The sequence below is a fragment of the Phaethon aethereus genome (assembly GCF_964289735.1).
Source record: "Phaethon aethereus genome assembly, chromosome: 6".
NCBI lineage: Eukaryota > Metazoa > Chordata > Aves > Phaethontiformes > Phaethontidae > Phaethon > Phaethon aethereus.
The window spans coordinates 2491490-2506734 of NC_138580.1; the positions used below are offsets into that span (position 1 = coordinate 2491490).

General features: G+C 35.4%; 1 protein-coding gene across 1 annotated transcript in view; it reads left to right on the top strand.

The window, feature by feature from the left end:
- The window catches only part of NEB (nebulin), a gene marked incomplete at both ends in the record, with an annotated part of 130749 nt that overhangs the window by 95947 nt on the left and 19557 nt on the right, over window positions 1-15245 (top strand). The window contains 17 exons of the mRNA XM_082001335.1: window positions 769-873; window positions 1048-1155; window positions 2406-2510; window positions 3149-3253; window positions 3373-3477; window positions 4055-4159; window positions 4269-4379; window positions 4879-4989; window positions 5462-5563; window positions 5691-5789; window positions 6421-6519; window positions 9618-9728; window positions 9876-9980; window positions 10761-10865; window positions 12191-12295; window positions 13154-13264; window positions 13716-13826. Coding sequence (XP_081857461.1) covers window positions 769-873; window positions 1048-1155; window positions 2406-2510; window positions 3149-3253; window positions 3373-3477; window positions 4055-4159; window positions 4269-4379; window positions 4879-4989; window positions 5462-5563; window positions 5691-5789; window positions 6421-6519; window positions 9618-9728; window positions 9876-9980; window positions 10761-10865; window positions 12191-12295; window positions 13154-13264; window positions 13716-13826 — 1803 coding nt within the window. The remainder of the gene's footprint in view (window positions 1-768; window positions 874-1047; window positions 1156-2405; window positions 2511-3148; window positions 3254-3372; window positions 3478-4054; window positions 4160-4268; window positions 4380-4878; window positions 4990-5461; window positions 5564-5690; window positions 5790-6420; window positions 6520-9617; window positions 9729-9875; window positions 9981-10760; window positions 10866-12190; window positions 12296-13153; window positions 13265-13715; window positions 13827-15245) is intronic.

A 15245-nucleotide genomic window follows, 5' to 3' on the forward strand; every position in this document is an offset into this window, starting at 1 on the left:
AAAACTCCTTGCAGGTAAGTTTGAGTATGTGTGAAGAGAAAAAAAAAAAGCACTCTGACCTGCATGTTCATCTGAGTTGACTTCATGTTATGATTTGTTGTTTGTATATAATTTTTTATATTTTGTCTGTCATAGTCCTGTTTCAAAAGCATGGTTTTATTTTCTGATGCAAAATAGAGCATGAAAGTTTGTTTTTTAAAAATGTGTTCTAACCTCTTCCACATGCCCTCAGGCTGTCTACAATGAATTACCGTTCTTAGTGTAAAGACTGTTCTCACTGAATTCTGTGAAAACAGGTTTAGAGTACTGCGTAGGGAAAGATGATCTTTAAGAAATTATGAAGATACAAATTCTGCTACCAAAGTCTTTAAAATAGTCTGGCATTGTGATATATTCAGTGGATGCTTTTGTCTTCTGTTGTGTAAGATGTTTTAAATTTCTCTCCATTCTGATGAATATGATATTGTCCAGTTATGAATTTTAAAATCACTGATTTGCCAAGATTGCTTTTTTAGCTCTACCCTGGAGATTTAGGATAGAAGTGAAGCTTTTACACTCAGTGAAATAAACATAAAATTAATCACATAAATTGATGGTCAGCCTCTTAGGCAAATAGGGGATTTGCAAAGTTTAGCTCATTGTGCATGTTCCACTTTCATTGGCTTTGGTGGAAGGATTTTGCAATTTTATGTGTGAATATAAACGTATCTCCTGAAGATGTTTTGTCTTGGTTTATGTGGTTAACATACACTCTTTCCCAATCACCAGGTTGAATACAAAAAGGACTACGAAAAGAAGAAAGATAAGTATACTATGGTTGTGGATACTCCAGAACACTTGAGGACTACAAAAGTCAACAAACAGATTAGTGATGTAAGTGTGGTCGTCCCTTTCAAGCATCCCTCCTCTGAATTATGACCTTTGAAGTGTGATAATTAAGAATATGGCATTTTCAGTAGTCCATTATACAATGTTTCTCATCTTGATTTTTTTCAATTGACACCAGTAATGTCAAGAAATAGTATAATCTATAATTTTTATCTTCAGATTATTTACAAGTTGGAATATAACAAAGCGAAGCCTAAAGGTTATACTACAATCCATGATACACCTATGTTATTGCATGTGCGCAAGGTCAAGGACAGAATAAGTGATGTAAGTAAATCATCCTTGTCTGTGGTAGCAAAAAGACACATAATTAACTTTTTAATTTGATATGCAATATTTTTAACTCATATGTAACACTGTCATTAAAAAATAACTTCTTGTTACAGTATATTGGTTTTGTTTGCGTGTAAAACTCTACATGCATTTAATGTTTTTTCAAAAACACAGTAGAGTATGAAAGTATTCTGGAAGTTTTTTCATGTAACATTCTTCTGTAGCCCTTGGAACATTTTTGCTGGGGTAGAGCAGCCTTCAGTAGTAATAAAAGTCATGAGCTGGATTAAAGCATGAATTTGGGGAGTTTGTTTCTGGGTTTTCTCCCTCTGTGGGCTAGTGGCTTTTGTGGAGCCTTGAATAAGGTAATTAATACATTACTGGGTTTATTAATTTCTTCTGTGGATATTGTAACTATGTAAGGTAAATATTCTGATCTAAAATAAATATGTGTTTTGATTATGGGGCCATGGAAGGCTGAAAAGAAGAAAGAGAAAGGAAGATGAAGTGGATAGAATAGTGTCATAGGATTTGGGAGTCCTGGTCCTAATTCCTCCTCCCATCCTAGGCTTTCTCTCTGACCTTTGTATTGCTGTTCCTTAGATATCCATAAACAAAACGAGGATACTAGCACTTATGTAACTCAATATAGCACTGTAGGAATAAGTAGTGTGAAAGTCATTTAGATGCTACATGGATTACCTATATAATGAGTAAATCTAGGAGGAAAAAATAACCATATTATCCAGATACTAATGAGGATCATTAAGAGACAACAATGTTCAAAAGCGATCTGTGAATTGAAGTACATTTTTTCGGTTCCAAACTGAGTGCTGAGTTTGAGGTTCTATAAAGTAATTTTCAGAAAGCATTGGATGTACCTATCAGAAGATAAGTTTCTTTAAAGCAACTCTACTAGGTGCAAAGAACTAGAAACAGGCAGAATTATGGTTCATGTGTAGATTTTGTTAAATCTTAGTCTGTGCTTCATGGTCAGTTCGTGCTTCATGGTCAGTTCATGCTTCATGCTACATTTTCTATTTAAAGATAACTGCTGCTGAAAAGGACCTTTCTTTCAGGCAGGTAGTTGATACCAAGTTGCATTGATATAATTTCTTTTTTTTCTATTAAGATTTTATCTTGACAGGAGCAATTTTTAATATTATGGTTTTCATATTTTGATGCTTTTCTTGTTGGTGATGATACTATCTTTGTAAACATTTTTCATGTTCTTCTGTCTTCAGCTGAAATACAAAGAAGTGTATGAGAGGAACAAATCTCACTGCAATGTCATAGCAGATTCAGTTCATATTAAGACTCCAAGGCATGCTTACAAGCTAAACAGCAATGTGAGTTCAGTTTTATTAATACTTTAATTTTATTATGGATAGTGTTTGGGACTGGCAATGGAGACCATGAGAAATTATTTTCAGTTCCAGTGACATTTTTTGAGCTTGGACATTGCTTCTAATTCTTATGCTGCTTGAATAGAATATATTTTAACTTATTTCATACTACAATGCTCACTGTTGCAAGTTGTCCTTGAGGTCACTTGAAGTCCTTGTATGTCACACATATACTGTTCTTCTAGTCCTTCTCTGTTTTCCTGACAGAGACATAACTATCCCAGAAGTTCTCTGTGATGACGTTCTTGTAGACAAAGTAAGCACTTCATGGGAAGCTCTCCTGTGTTTTCTATTATTGGTGGCCCAACATCAACTTCAATAGGCAAGGAACTGAAAGCACTCATCTTCTTGAAAGTCCTGACATCTTTTCTCCACCTAGCAGTGATTAAACTAGACTAAATGGACTCCCACTGGATTGTATATGATTCAGTGGAAAGCCCTAGTCTGATGTAGATGTACTTTCTTACTTCTCTCTTTAATTGGTATAGACCAAAAGAGAATTTGCATCTGTATGAATGTCATGTGTAAAATACACAACTTCCAATTAACTTCTTTTTTTCTTGTTGTTTCACTATAAACAGCTGGATTATAAGAAGAAATATGAAGCAGCTAAGGCTCATTGGCACTGGATTGCTGATAGGCCTGACTTTGTTCAAGCAGCCAAGTCATCTCTGCAACAGAGTGATGTAAGAAAATCAGAACAAACTGAATACTCCCTTTCCCCACATCTCTCATGTTCAGAATAATAAAAAATGTAGAAGATTTCAGACTGTCTTCCTTTATCTTTTATTTTTTCTCCCTGCAGTATGAATACAAACTGGACCGAGAATTCCTAAAGGGATGCAAACTCTCTGTCACAGATGATAAAAACACAGTATTGGCCTTAAATAATGCCATCTTGGCGAGTGATGTAAGTGCTTGAACACTCACTTTTTCTGTTCGACTAGAACTTTACTCACTACATTAACTACTTTATTGGAAATATGATTGGATTAAGAATGAAGCTTTGAAAAATTGGTCTCACTTCATTATTTGATTTGACTGGTTTATTTCATTAACAAATTGGCAAAATCTGAATAAATTTGGTTTTGTAAATGTCACTGGCTTAGTTCATGGATTAAATAAATGTTTAAAGTTAACATTGCCTGAATACCCTAGACCTTTTGTATATGTCTGTATTTCTGTTATTGAAATGAAAATATTATCTGGAGAAAACAACAAAAAAAGCTGCAGATATAACTTGGGCATAACACAAGGTACCTTTAATAATTACTAACAATATATTAATATTTAATATATCAATAGAATTCCAAGTGAGAGCTATAGGAATATATAGACTGGAATGAATTTATTTTGGAAAAACATAAAAATACGGGATTTTCTTCAAACTTTTGCGCTAAGAAGCAGGCACAACTATACTAATTTCTTTTTAATCGCCACAAGACAAGATACACATTGCTTAAAATGGTATTTTTTCTTCCTACTAGATAAAATACAAAGAGAAGCACAACAAAGCTCGAGGAACGTACCATGTTGTTCCAGATACACCTCAGATCCTCCTGGCTAAGAATGTCAGCTCTCTTGTATCTGAGGTAAAACATTGTAGAGTTATTTGTTCATTTTAAGTACATCCTCTTAATATGGGTGTGTGGTGGAGCTTGCACTGCTGGTTTTTTACCTATTTTTATTCTGTGCTTTCAGAACAAATACAAAGAACATAGCAAGAAGCAGCTTCCACATGGGTCTTATACAACCCTGCCGGAGACACGAGACACTGCTCATGTGAAAGAGGTGACCAAGAATGTCAGTGAGGTAAGTAACTAGTGTGATAACAATTTATGGTGAGGTTATTACCTGCTGCCTGTAATTGATTAGCCAGTTGCATGTTTTAGTATATATGCAACACATTTAGAGTCTCATTGTAAAATGCCCAGGGAGTCAGGGAAGATTAATTCCTACCAGAATGAGACTTTAACAAAGAGCTAAACACATTTCATTGGGAATCTGTTGAAATACTCTGGAGAAAAGTGACAGGCTGGAGTGCTAACGGGCGCCTTAATTCAGGTTTTATTTTTCATAGAACACAGTTTAAACACAAACCATCACAGTTCAAACACATCTCCAAATAGTAAGCTTTTTGTAATCTAAAGTGCAAATTCTGACAAACAAGCTGGGGACCATACATTTTGAGACTGAGGAGACTGCATTTTATCTGTCTTAACCATTTCAGTAAGCTTATTTCCAAGTTCCGGTAGCATTTATTTCCATGTGAAATTAATAAATCACATATGGCCCTTTTTGCTCTTAACAGACAAACTACAAAAAGAAGTTTGTGAAGGAGAAAGGCAAGTCCAATTATTCTGTCATGCTGGAGCCTCCCGAAGTGAAACATGCCATGGAAGTTGCTAAAAAACAGAGTACAGTAAGTTTGTCCTGTCTTTTTATGAATTAGTTAGTTTGTGTAAGCAAACTCAATCAAAGTCAGCTGGCAAAAAAAGTTCACATATTTCTGGATTTCCTCCCAACGTCCATATTCAAATGTAAATCTGAAAGTTAAAGGTGCAAATGCTTACAAATATCAAATTGCATGGAAATAAAAGATTTCATTGAAAATCATATTTCTACTTAATTGCATGGTAGGATTCAAACCAATCTAGTGCAAATCACATCTAATGTATTTTTTTTGTTCCTTCAAATGTAGACAGAGCTGTACATGCTTAATTCTTCATTTGTAGACAACTTGCAAAAACAGATTCCCAAATCCATTCCTTGTGAAACTATTTTTTAAAAAAACCCATACACATTCCCAGCAACATTGCTGTGTCCTTATTGGGTATATTCCTCATGAACAAACCTCGGTAATTTTCTTTCCTCTGTCTATCTTCACGGATTAGATTGAATACAAGAAAGATGCCAAGTCAAAGCTCCACTACACACCTATAGCAGATCGACCAGATATTAAGAAAGCAACTCAGGCTGCCAAGTTAATTAGTGATGTAAGTGTTTTTTAAGTCTTCTGTATAATTGTTTAGCTGTAATTTTACTATTAAAAACAGTGTCGGTGAAATAATTAAAAGAGAATATCATCACTACTAAAATAATACTTTTTTTTTTCTTTGTTAGATTGAATATAAAAAGCGTGGAGAAGCTGGCATTGGCGTAACCATGCTCGGGCGTCCAGATATTGAACTGGCAAAGGAGGTGTCTAAGCTAACTAGCCAGGTAATAATAAAACACTGGTGAAACTGAAGCAGTGACAGAAATGAGGTGTGATATTAACTTATAGTGTAATACTAATATTGTAACTGAAGTTATTTCTAGATTAGGGGATAAGGGAATATTTTAAAGCGAACATGTTAAAGTAAAAATTAAATCCCAATGCAAGGCATTTCTTTGTTAAATAAACTTTTCTACTGACTTACTCAATGTCAGTAGTGGAGGTATAGAATCTCCTTAAAGTGATGCCATAACAAGATCTTTTAAATACTAAGCCTGAAGTATTAGCTCTGTTCTCCTTTTTCAGCTTCTCTGGGTATTGTCTTTAAAAGAAACAGCATTTTACCTAACTCTTATTATCCATCCTTTATGAGATGGGCATTCAGTTTCTTTCAGCCACTTTCTTTCTACATTGTGCCTTTAAAAGAATCTTCTGTTTTGAAGTTAATATATTAATAGAAGCTTGCTTACTTTTATACAATGGTCATGTTCTTCAATCGGTCTGAATCACACACTTGCTATTTTCTGTGACAATTTTTTCCACCAGGACCTCAGTTCAACTTGGTTCTTTCTCACCACTTCATGCTTTAATCCTGTAATTGTATTTCTGATCTTGCTTTCTTGCTACGCATTATAGGCAGAATACCTCAAACGACATATGAGAGGGCATGGAGCTGCATCTTATGATACCCCATGGATGAGAACCTTTAAGAAAGCTAATATGCTAAGTAGTCATGTAAGCGAATTTTAAATGACACATCTGGGAATGCCATTTTTATGTATCTGTCTCTTGCCTGCATATTATCTCACAATTCCAAGCTGTTAAAGGGTTTATGATGCACCAGTTGCACTGGATCTTTCTGTGTCAAAGGTGTTGAATGTAGCAAAACTTGTGAGGCTGCTCAATTAAATGTGACCTTCTTTTTTTTCTTTTTTTTCTCTGGGGAATTTGTCTGTTTCAGAAACACCACATGAAGCTTGAAATCTTATTATGCACTTTATAATGGGTTTGGAGCTTTCAGTGTTTTTAATGGAAGTTTGCAATGCACTCATGCATTGTGAAAACTCACCTTTTTCACCCAAAAAACCTAAAACCAGACATAAAGCTTGAGCTGGTTTTCCTGAAACTGTGCAAAAAATGGAAATATGTGTGTATGACAAACCCGAAAAATGGTGCTGGTAATTTTCAGTGAGCAGTCATACCATATGCATAACATTCACACTAGAACTTCATTTTAACCATTCAAATTTCAAACTTCTATTTAAACTTCATTTAAACTGCTGTTTACATTGTTCTGGAACGGCATAATGGAAGCATAGCGTACGACTGAATCAGCTCCAGAACATCTGAGAAGTGTACCCTTTAGTGAGTTTAGGGCACGTAGTTTCTTACATCTCTTACCATCTCAAAACCTTTGGAAAATAGAAAAATGATAGCTGCATAGCAGTTTTTGAAGTGGCAGCATCTCAGTTTTGCACATGTATTTCCAAATGAAAAAAAAGGGGGATTATGGTTTTTCCATGTCTAGCCATGACTGCTGCACGTAACTGTTGCATGTTTGAATGTCAGCCACTGTGTCTGTCAGGAAAACCAAGAATCTTTCCAGTCGAACCAAGAATTCTTAAACTGAACAATTGAACTACAAGAAAAAGAAGGAATTGCCTTTATTCCCATCAGTAATAATGAGATCCTCCTTATCCATGCTTTTGCTCCAACGCTAGCCAGTTTTTCTCTTCATCTTATAAACATGCTTTGATGAGATTCTTTTAGGTCTGAGATAAAATTAACTATTGCAGAGGCAGTAAGGGACAAGGAATAATTGGCATAATCTGTAACTTTTTTTTCTTAGACATTTCTTCTTATAAACATCTCCTTTATAAAGCTTTATGTCCAGTTTGTTTATCTGCTTGCCTTTTTTTTTGTTGGATTTCATCTGTCTGTCTGGCATGCTTGCTTTGAATTTTGCATAGATCTTCCAGTAACATTTCTTCTGGGCTTAAAAAAAGTGAACTCTCTGGCATGGTAGTCTGATCTTGATCATATGTTGCACAGCTTGCAAAACTTAACAGATTCTAGCATACTTCTTCTTGGTTTTAATTTTTATGAGGTCAAAACCAATTCATTTATGCCAAAAATGTTAATATTCTTTGTTTTCTTACAGCAACTTTATAATTTGTGGATTTGCCTGTTTTCACTGTGTGTTTTACCTGAGTGTTGCCATATTTTGCAAAGCAAAAAAACAACAATGGTATCCAGCATGAACCATATGGTGCTGTATGGGCAAGAATATGACAATGAATTCAAAGTGTAAAATATGATTGTGGAATGTGATTTAATTCTGCATTCAGTCATCTTTTTTTACTAATATAAAATTATCTTTTTTCATTTCTCTAATTGTCATAAAAAAACCTCTAGCATGAGTCAGCTGTTCCTCAACTTAGTTATCAGTTCTTCAGTATTTTATTTCTTTCGTTTCAGTTTTCACATAAATATTCTTTGAGAGATCAGGTTTTCTTCTGAAGAACCATTAATCCTTTTTTCTCATCAGCCACAGTCCTATATTTTCTGCATGCTTTTTATAAGTATTATCTTGGTCCTGAACCAGATCAAATTCTTTCAGAAAGACTGATGATGGTTTTTCAGTTCTTGTTCTTTAGACCAGGGATGGGGGATTGCTAGCTTATTTAGTATAAAATATCTCCAAGGAAATGCGGATTGGTAAAAAGAAAGAAATGTTGCCTCACTTGTTTCCAGACCAGGCAGAATACTGCTACAGGGAGGACATGACAAATCCTCAGAATTTTTCTACTGATGTTTACTCTCACGGTGATGAGCATACATACTAACTATGGGATCCATTTACATAAGCCAGAACTTAATCTTTAATACTTTGAGTTTTCCTTGCACTCTTCAGTAACTCTTCTGAACTAATTTTATGCATCTCTGAAAGCAAAAAAGTAGTAAAACCAAGATACTCCTAACGGAACCTAACTCCTTTTAACATTTACAAGAAATAGTGAGGAATTAGCCTTTAGCTGCACCTGCAGCAGTGGGATGAGATCAGTCATGATGGATGAAGGACTTGCCCCCATTTAAGTCATTAGCAAAACTCTCATTCCTACCAACATTTCTGTGCCTTGAGCCTGGGTCTGCTGGATTATTACAGTTTACATTGCTATGGTTTACCTTGCTGATGCTAATGTGGTTTGGAAGTGTCACTAAGCCTCTCATGTCATCCAGTTCCTAGTAGTTAATTGCATCACTATTTTGTTTGTGATCGTTAGCATCCTTCTTCATCTCTGGTTTATACAGAACACAATATGAGTATGACAGTATATATAAAAGTAGTTGATATATTGCCATTTTCAGTGTTTGTATATCTTGAGGCAGTTTTTAAAGCTCATATTTCTCCAAGAATTATGTAAAAAGTTCTTTTAAATACTCTTTATTCTTGTGTCAGTTTTTGTCTCTTTGTGAAATAGAGTATCTTTTATCTATGCACAGTTCCATTCAAGTGAAAAATTCTTCATCTCCCAGAGTCAGAATTTAGCTATATTTTGTCAACATAATTCTCTTGACTATGTTTGTTATTTTCACAAAAACGAGCTGTAACCTGTGCACTAAATGAAAAATCGCAAGGCGTATTTTATAAATACAGGTGTATATTTTCTTTCCATGTCAGGTCATCTTTAAAATAGCCTTTATTCCAGTGGATGCCTTCAAGTTACTACATTTTTGTTCTTCTGCTTGCCATCAGCGTTGAAGTAGGGTCTCTTTGCCTTCTGCAGCCAAAAAAGTGAACAGTTGTAATACCTGGTTGTTTTTTAATTTAGGTGAAATACAAGGAGAATTTTTCCAAAGAGATGGGTAAAAAGCCAAAGTATGATTTAAAGGAAGCTAAAATCTACAAGACCATGAAAGATGCTCACAACATGGCTAGTGAGGTATGTTTACTTATGCTTTTTCCTTAGGGAAATTAAAAGTTTCAAATTTCTTTAACAAAGAATTTGTTATGTTATTAATACACTCCATTTCACAGGTTTTATTAAAAGTCTCCTTTCCTGATGTTGTTTGTCCTTTCTTACGTGCAGGTGAAATACAAGGCAGATTTAAAGAAACTTCATAAGCCTGTCACAGACATGTCTGAATCTCTCATCATGAACCACGTCCTGAGTACAAGCCAGCTCGCCAGCGCTGTAAGCTCATTCACTAATCCCAGCTCCAGCTGATGTTTCCATTACTATTGATTCCATTCTGAACTGATCTCTGCTAACTTTTCTGTAACAATTACTCCCTCTGTTATTGTTCATAGGACATCACCTGGTAGTGATCTCTTCCTCTACTTTCTAATGATTAACTAGCAACTTTGTCGCATTTGCCCTCTGGGAAGTGAAATCTTTATTAGCTCTAGAACTGCTAATATTTTTAATCCTTTAATAATTTTTAGTGGATTGAGTCTTTATTACATTTTAACTGATTGCATTACACTAACAAATACCATTTTCTCATTTTTTAACTTTTTTTCTTTACTGCTTCCTATATTTAAAACTTTTAATTTTGTCTGTTTTTTTCATTTCATGTTTATGTTTAACATTCCCCTGATGCAGATGTACAGAACTATGCCTAACAAAATACTCGATAATTTTACTCAGAAAAGACAAAAATCATTATTGCCTGGTACAGCCTTTTCACATATCCACTGTGTTTTCTTTTTTTTTTTTTTTTTTCTTTTTTCAATCCTGGTTTTGTAAAAATCTCTGTTGCAATCAAAGTGTTCAAAAAAAGATAACTGTTCACCCACATCTTTGGAAGTGATATCTAATACTGGGAGTTAAACTTCTTGGTTTTGTTTTCCTTCTTGTATATCTAATTTCTCTTTGATGTACCATTGAAGTGTTGCTTTGATTGGACCTAAGAAGTAAATTTGCTGAGGTATTTTTTTTTTATTGAGATGATTTTTGACACCTTCCCTTCAGTACCAGTACAAGAAGCAATATGAGAAGAGTAAGGGTCACTACCATGTGGTGCCAGATAATCTTGAACAGGTTCATCTAAGGGAGGCATCAGAACTGCAGAGCCACGTAAGTTGGTCATGTGTTTCTCATTAACCCCACTCACTGAGTACCAGTTTCCTTCACTGAAGTCATCTTAGCAAATTCTCCAGTATATAACAGTCTCTGTGCCTATCTGCTTTATAAACACTGGTCACCTGAGTAAACAAGTCAATGATAAATATTTGCATATTTGCAAGTTTAGAATGCATAAAATATCTGAATGATCTCTTCATTCTAGAGGAGATCTCAGTTACTTACGCCTGTTGTATATGGATCTTTTTACACAGTGTAGTACATAGATGACCTTTAAAGGTCCATTTCAACCCAAAGAATCTATGATTCTATGATTTACCAGAGTTTATTTCGTCTATAGAACAGAGGACCTGCTAATCACAGAAACTGGAACTTGAAAGTAGGGTTCTTGCTGACAGTCTATTTTCAACTGCTTTATCCATTCCAGCCTGAAGTGATGCAAAGAAGAGTTCTGCCTTTCTTTTTCTGCATCCAAAATTGCTTTAACCAAAACAATACCTACTGCTGCTATTAAATGTCTCACATTTTTTCCCTCTGGAATACAGCAAATGGTGAATCATTCCAGAGAAATTCATACTCTGATTTGGTCTCTAATCTTCTCTATTCCAGATTCTATTCCAGGTATTTATTGACTGTAAAGCAAGAGAGAAATTACTGCAGGGACACAAAGGGCCATAGTTACTGTTCTGCTGCACGGCATGGAAAAGCACAAAGGTTACATACAAAGTTTAAGCCACTGCTCGTTGCTCCAGTTTGAGATCAGGATCTGTCTCAGCCAAAGACATAGCATTACCTCATGCAGCAGTCTTAAAATTGATGCCCTAAAGGCTGGATGCCATAACTTGAAGCAAGAATATCTTCATCTTTGTGGACATTTTCCTTCCTGGACACTCATGCACAGAAGTAGTTAGCAAGTTGCTAAACTGCTGCTTTTCAAGCCCTGCCACTAACACTCCAGCAATCCACTAACATGTAACTGGCTGAACTCAGCCAGGCTCATGAACAATCTGAGTGCCTTCAGGTTAGATTTTTACAACTACCTGTCTTCCTTCTTGTGATTAGTACCTTCTTGAAAACTGAGCTGACACTGCTTATTATCTGCAACAGGAAATAAAATTAGTAGAATTTTAGGCCACACACATTTTGCTGCAAGCCTGACCTTTGATTTTGCATTTTATCGTCAATAATATGGATTTCAGGAAGGTAAACAGTATTAGACATTAATTTTTTACCACAGATCTGTTGACCAGGTATATACTAGTCGATGAGTTGGTTCTTTGATTGTTTAGGAGGGTAATTTTTTTTTTTTTTCTTCTCAGGTGAAATACAGAGAAAAGTATGAGAAGGAAAAAGGAAAACCTATGTTGGACTTTGAAACTCCAACATACCTTACTGCAAAGGAATCTCAGCTCATGCAGAGTGAGGTACAGTTAAAATAGATACTGATAGACTAAAAAACTTTATAATTTTTTTTTTATAGTTAAACTTCCACAGTGATTTAGACAGACAATTATACTTGCATCTTGTGCATGCTGACAGACTGAAAAATTATAGCTATATCACATTTCATTATATTGGTGATGAAATACTACACTTAAAAATCATGAAGCTTCCCCGTGTCATGATGAAATGTATATTATCTGTAATTTTTCATCAAAAAGCTATCAGTAAATAAAGCTTAAGCAAGTCTTTGAGTCTTTAGAAGAAATGTAATATGAAATGCATTTCTCTTAAACTTTTGCAACACAAGTATAGTATGTGTCGGTTATCACAGTCTACAGAAAGTACCCTGGTTATTCTTTTCACCTCAGAACTCTATTTTTGAGAAACCCATTTATTTCCTGTTTGTCTCTACTGTCATAGTGTTCTTCACTGAACTGTCAATTCTATTTCCTCAAGCAGTTCTTTTCTGTTTCCTTGAAGTATAATCTTGTTCTGTCACAGATGAAGGCTTATACATGCTGAAAAACAGTTGTATAAGGCCATTAGTCATTATGTTTGAGTGATTCCATTGAATGTTTTCTCTGCATATACAAATAATAGAAAAAAAATTTTAAAAGGCAGGATCAGGTTATATTTCCATTGAAAGTAATGAGCTGTTTCATGGGCTTTAGTAGAAACAGGATTTATTGCTTTATGTGCCCACAGCATTGACTGTAGCAGATTGTCATCGAGATATTAATACCAAACCACTGCTGAATCCTCCCAGTAGTTTTTCATGTAATCAAAAATAATGTAATAAGTATTTGCTATTTTGCTTTTTTTCTTCTTACTCTCATTAGAAAGAATATAAGAAGGACTTTGAAGAGTCCATTAAGGGCAGAAACCTTACTGGCTTGGAGATTACACCATCCTTATTACATGTCAAATACGCGACCAAAATAGCAAGCGAGGTAGCAGTTATTCTGTGCTTATTTCCTCTGTCAAGTTAAATAATTCCACTAAGTATTCTCAGCAGCATTTCTTCACCCTTTCTTTTTCCTAACCATTCTCATTAAGCATGTTTACATATATTTTGTGTTGTGATCTGATTTGTCGTGGACATTTATTTCATTGTTATTTAACTGTGTTCATATTTACTGTGTCCCTTTCTGACATTCATCAGCTTAACTGTGCCGTATTGGGGTGTATATTGCCTTTGCAATTTATCTTGAACAGTAATTAGTATATTCTGTTGCAGTAATTCTTACATAACCCTATACAATTTTTTGTTGTTGTTTTAAAAAATTCTTTTTTTCTTTTGAAGCTTTTAGAATTTTTTTCTTTTAATTTTTACAACAAAGTTGTAGAGTGTAGAACTCTCTTTAGTCTGGCTTTGCAGTTTTCATTTTCTTTCTTCTGCAGAAAGAGTACAGGAAGGATCTGGAGGAAGGTGTCAAAGGTAAAGGACTAACAGCTTTAGAGGAGACTCCAGACATGTTAAGAGCGAAGAATGCAACTCAAATCCTGAACGAGGTATGTCAAAAGCTATTTGGAAAATACCTAGATGGATGTAACAGCCCCCAACTGATAATACTAGTATGAACTTTGTCATTCCATAGAAACTCTTGAGTAGAGAGAAAAAAAGAATGTTTATGGGTGACTGAGGATAAAACTGTGAGCCTGAATTTTTAAGTGAGTTCTTTTCTGGCTTTGCAGTTACTGTCAAGAATACAGGTGGGAAAGAGGTGCTGTGATGAATAGTCAGATCAGTCAAAGGATAGACTAAACCAGCATTGTGATGCAGGAGGGCTAAGCATAAGAACCAGAGGTGTCAGCTTTGTAAACTAGGCATCTTAGGTCAGGAGCAGTTACCAAGGATTAGGAACTAAGGACTAAGGCTGAGGAAACAAGAAGCAAAGAGATGAGGAAGGGACCAGACTGGCATACTTCTGCTTTGGGAGGTGTGCTGTGCAGCAAAGAGGTCTCTTTGAATGCTTTATGCTTGGTGGGTGAGTCAGAAACACCAGCCATGCTCATGAGCAGTTCCTCCTGCCCAGCACTGATGCCCAGCTGGCAGCTGCAGGACTGATGGCTGAGGCAGTCTTCCCCACTTTGGTGGAGAAAGGTGGCTAGCAGACAGTCAGGATGCAATCCTAACAGCTACTTTATTTATGTGGTGGGCTGGTATAATAACTATTTCGTAGTGATGGTTTTCATAGGATAAGATTAGCTCATATTTTAAGAGCCTTAACATCATTAGGCTGAAAGCTGAAAAAAGTAACTTTTTAGTGTTACTTATGATTTTGCTTCTTAACAAAATGTTCTTAAGGTAAGCATCCTTGCTGACAACAGCATTTTGTACTTAGTTGTGCAGTTTTTGAGTTATTCAAAGAGCCTATATTTTACTACCGGAATATTACAGACCTATTCAGCTAAGTTCAGCAGAGTTGGCATTGAGAGGTATGAATTATATCAATCTATACAAAACAAATCTTTTGGACCTTAGTGGAAGATCTCTTCAGGAAGAGTGGCTGCTGCAGCACTATGTTTTTAGGGAGGGTACTCATTCCAAAGGGCCCAAAATGTCAGAGAGGATCCTGACACCTAGCATTTTTTGGACATGCTCAGGATGAAATGTCCACGGCCACCCTTCACTGCCACGTGCATTTCATACACTGCTCGCTCTCTGTTGCTTCTCTTCTGTACAAGTTATTGTTTTGCACCGATCACCTAAATGAACTTACACGTTGAGATTACTGGTGTGAGACGAGTGACCTTAATACAGCTGGCCTGTAGTGTGCTCCATTTACTGCTGGAGTAGGACTGTTTGTTCTCAAGCTTTAAGTCATAAAGTACACACTTTAATGACATCATTTGTGTGTTTAATTGTGAGTTTATATTAGTAGTATTCCTGTTTTGTGGTGCGGTCATGAAACTATCTGAATTTGCTAA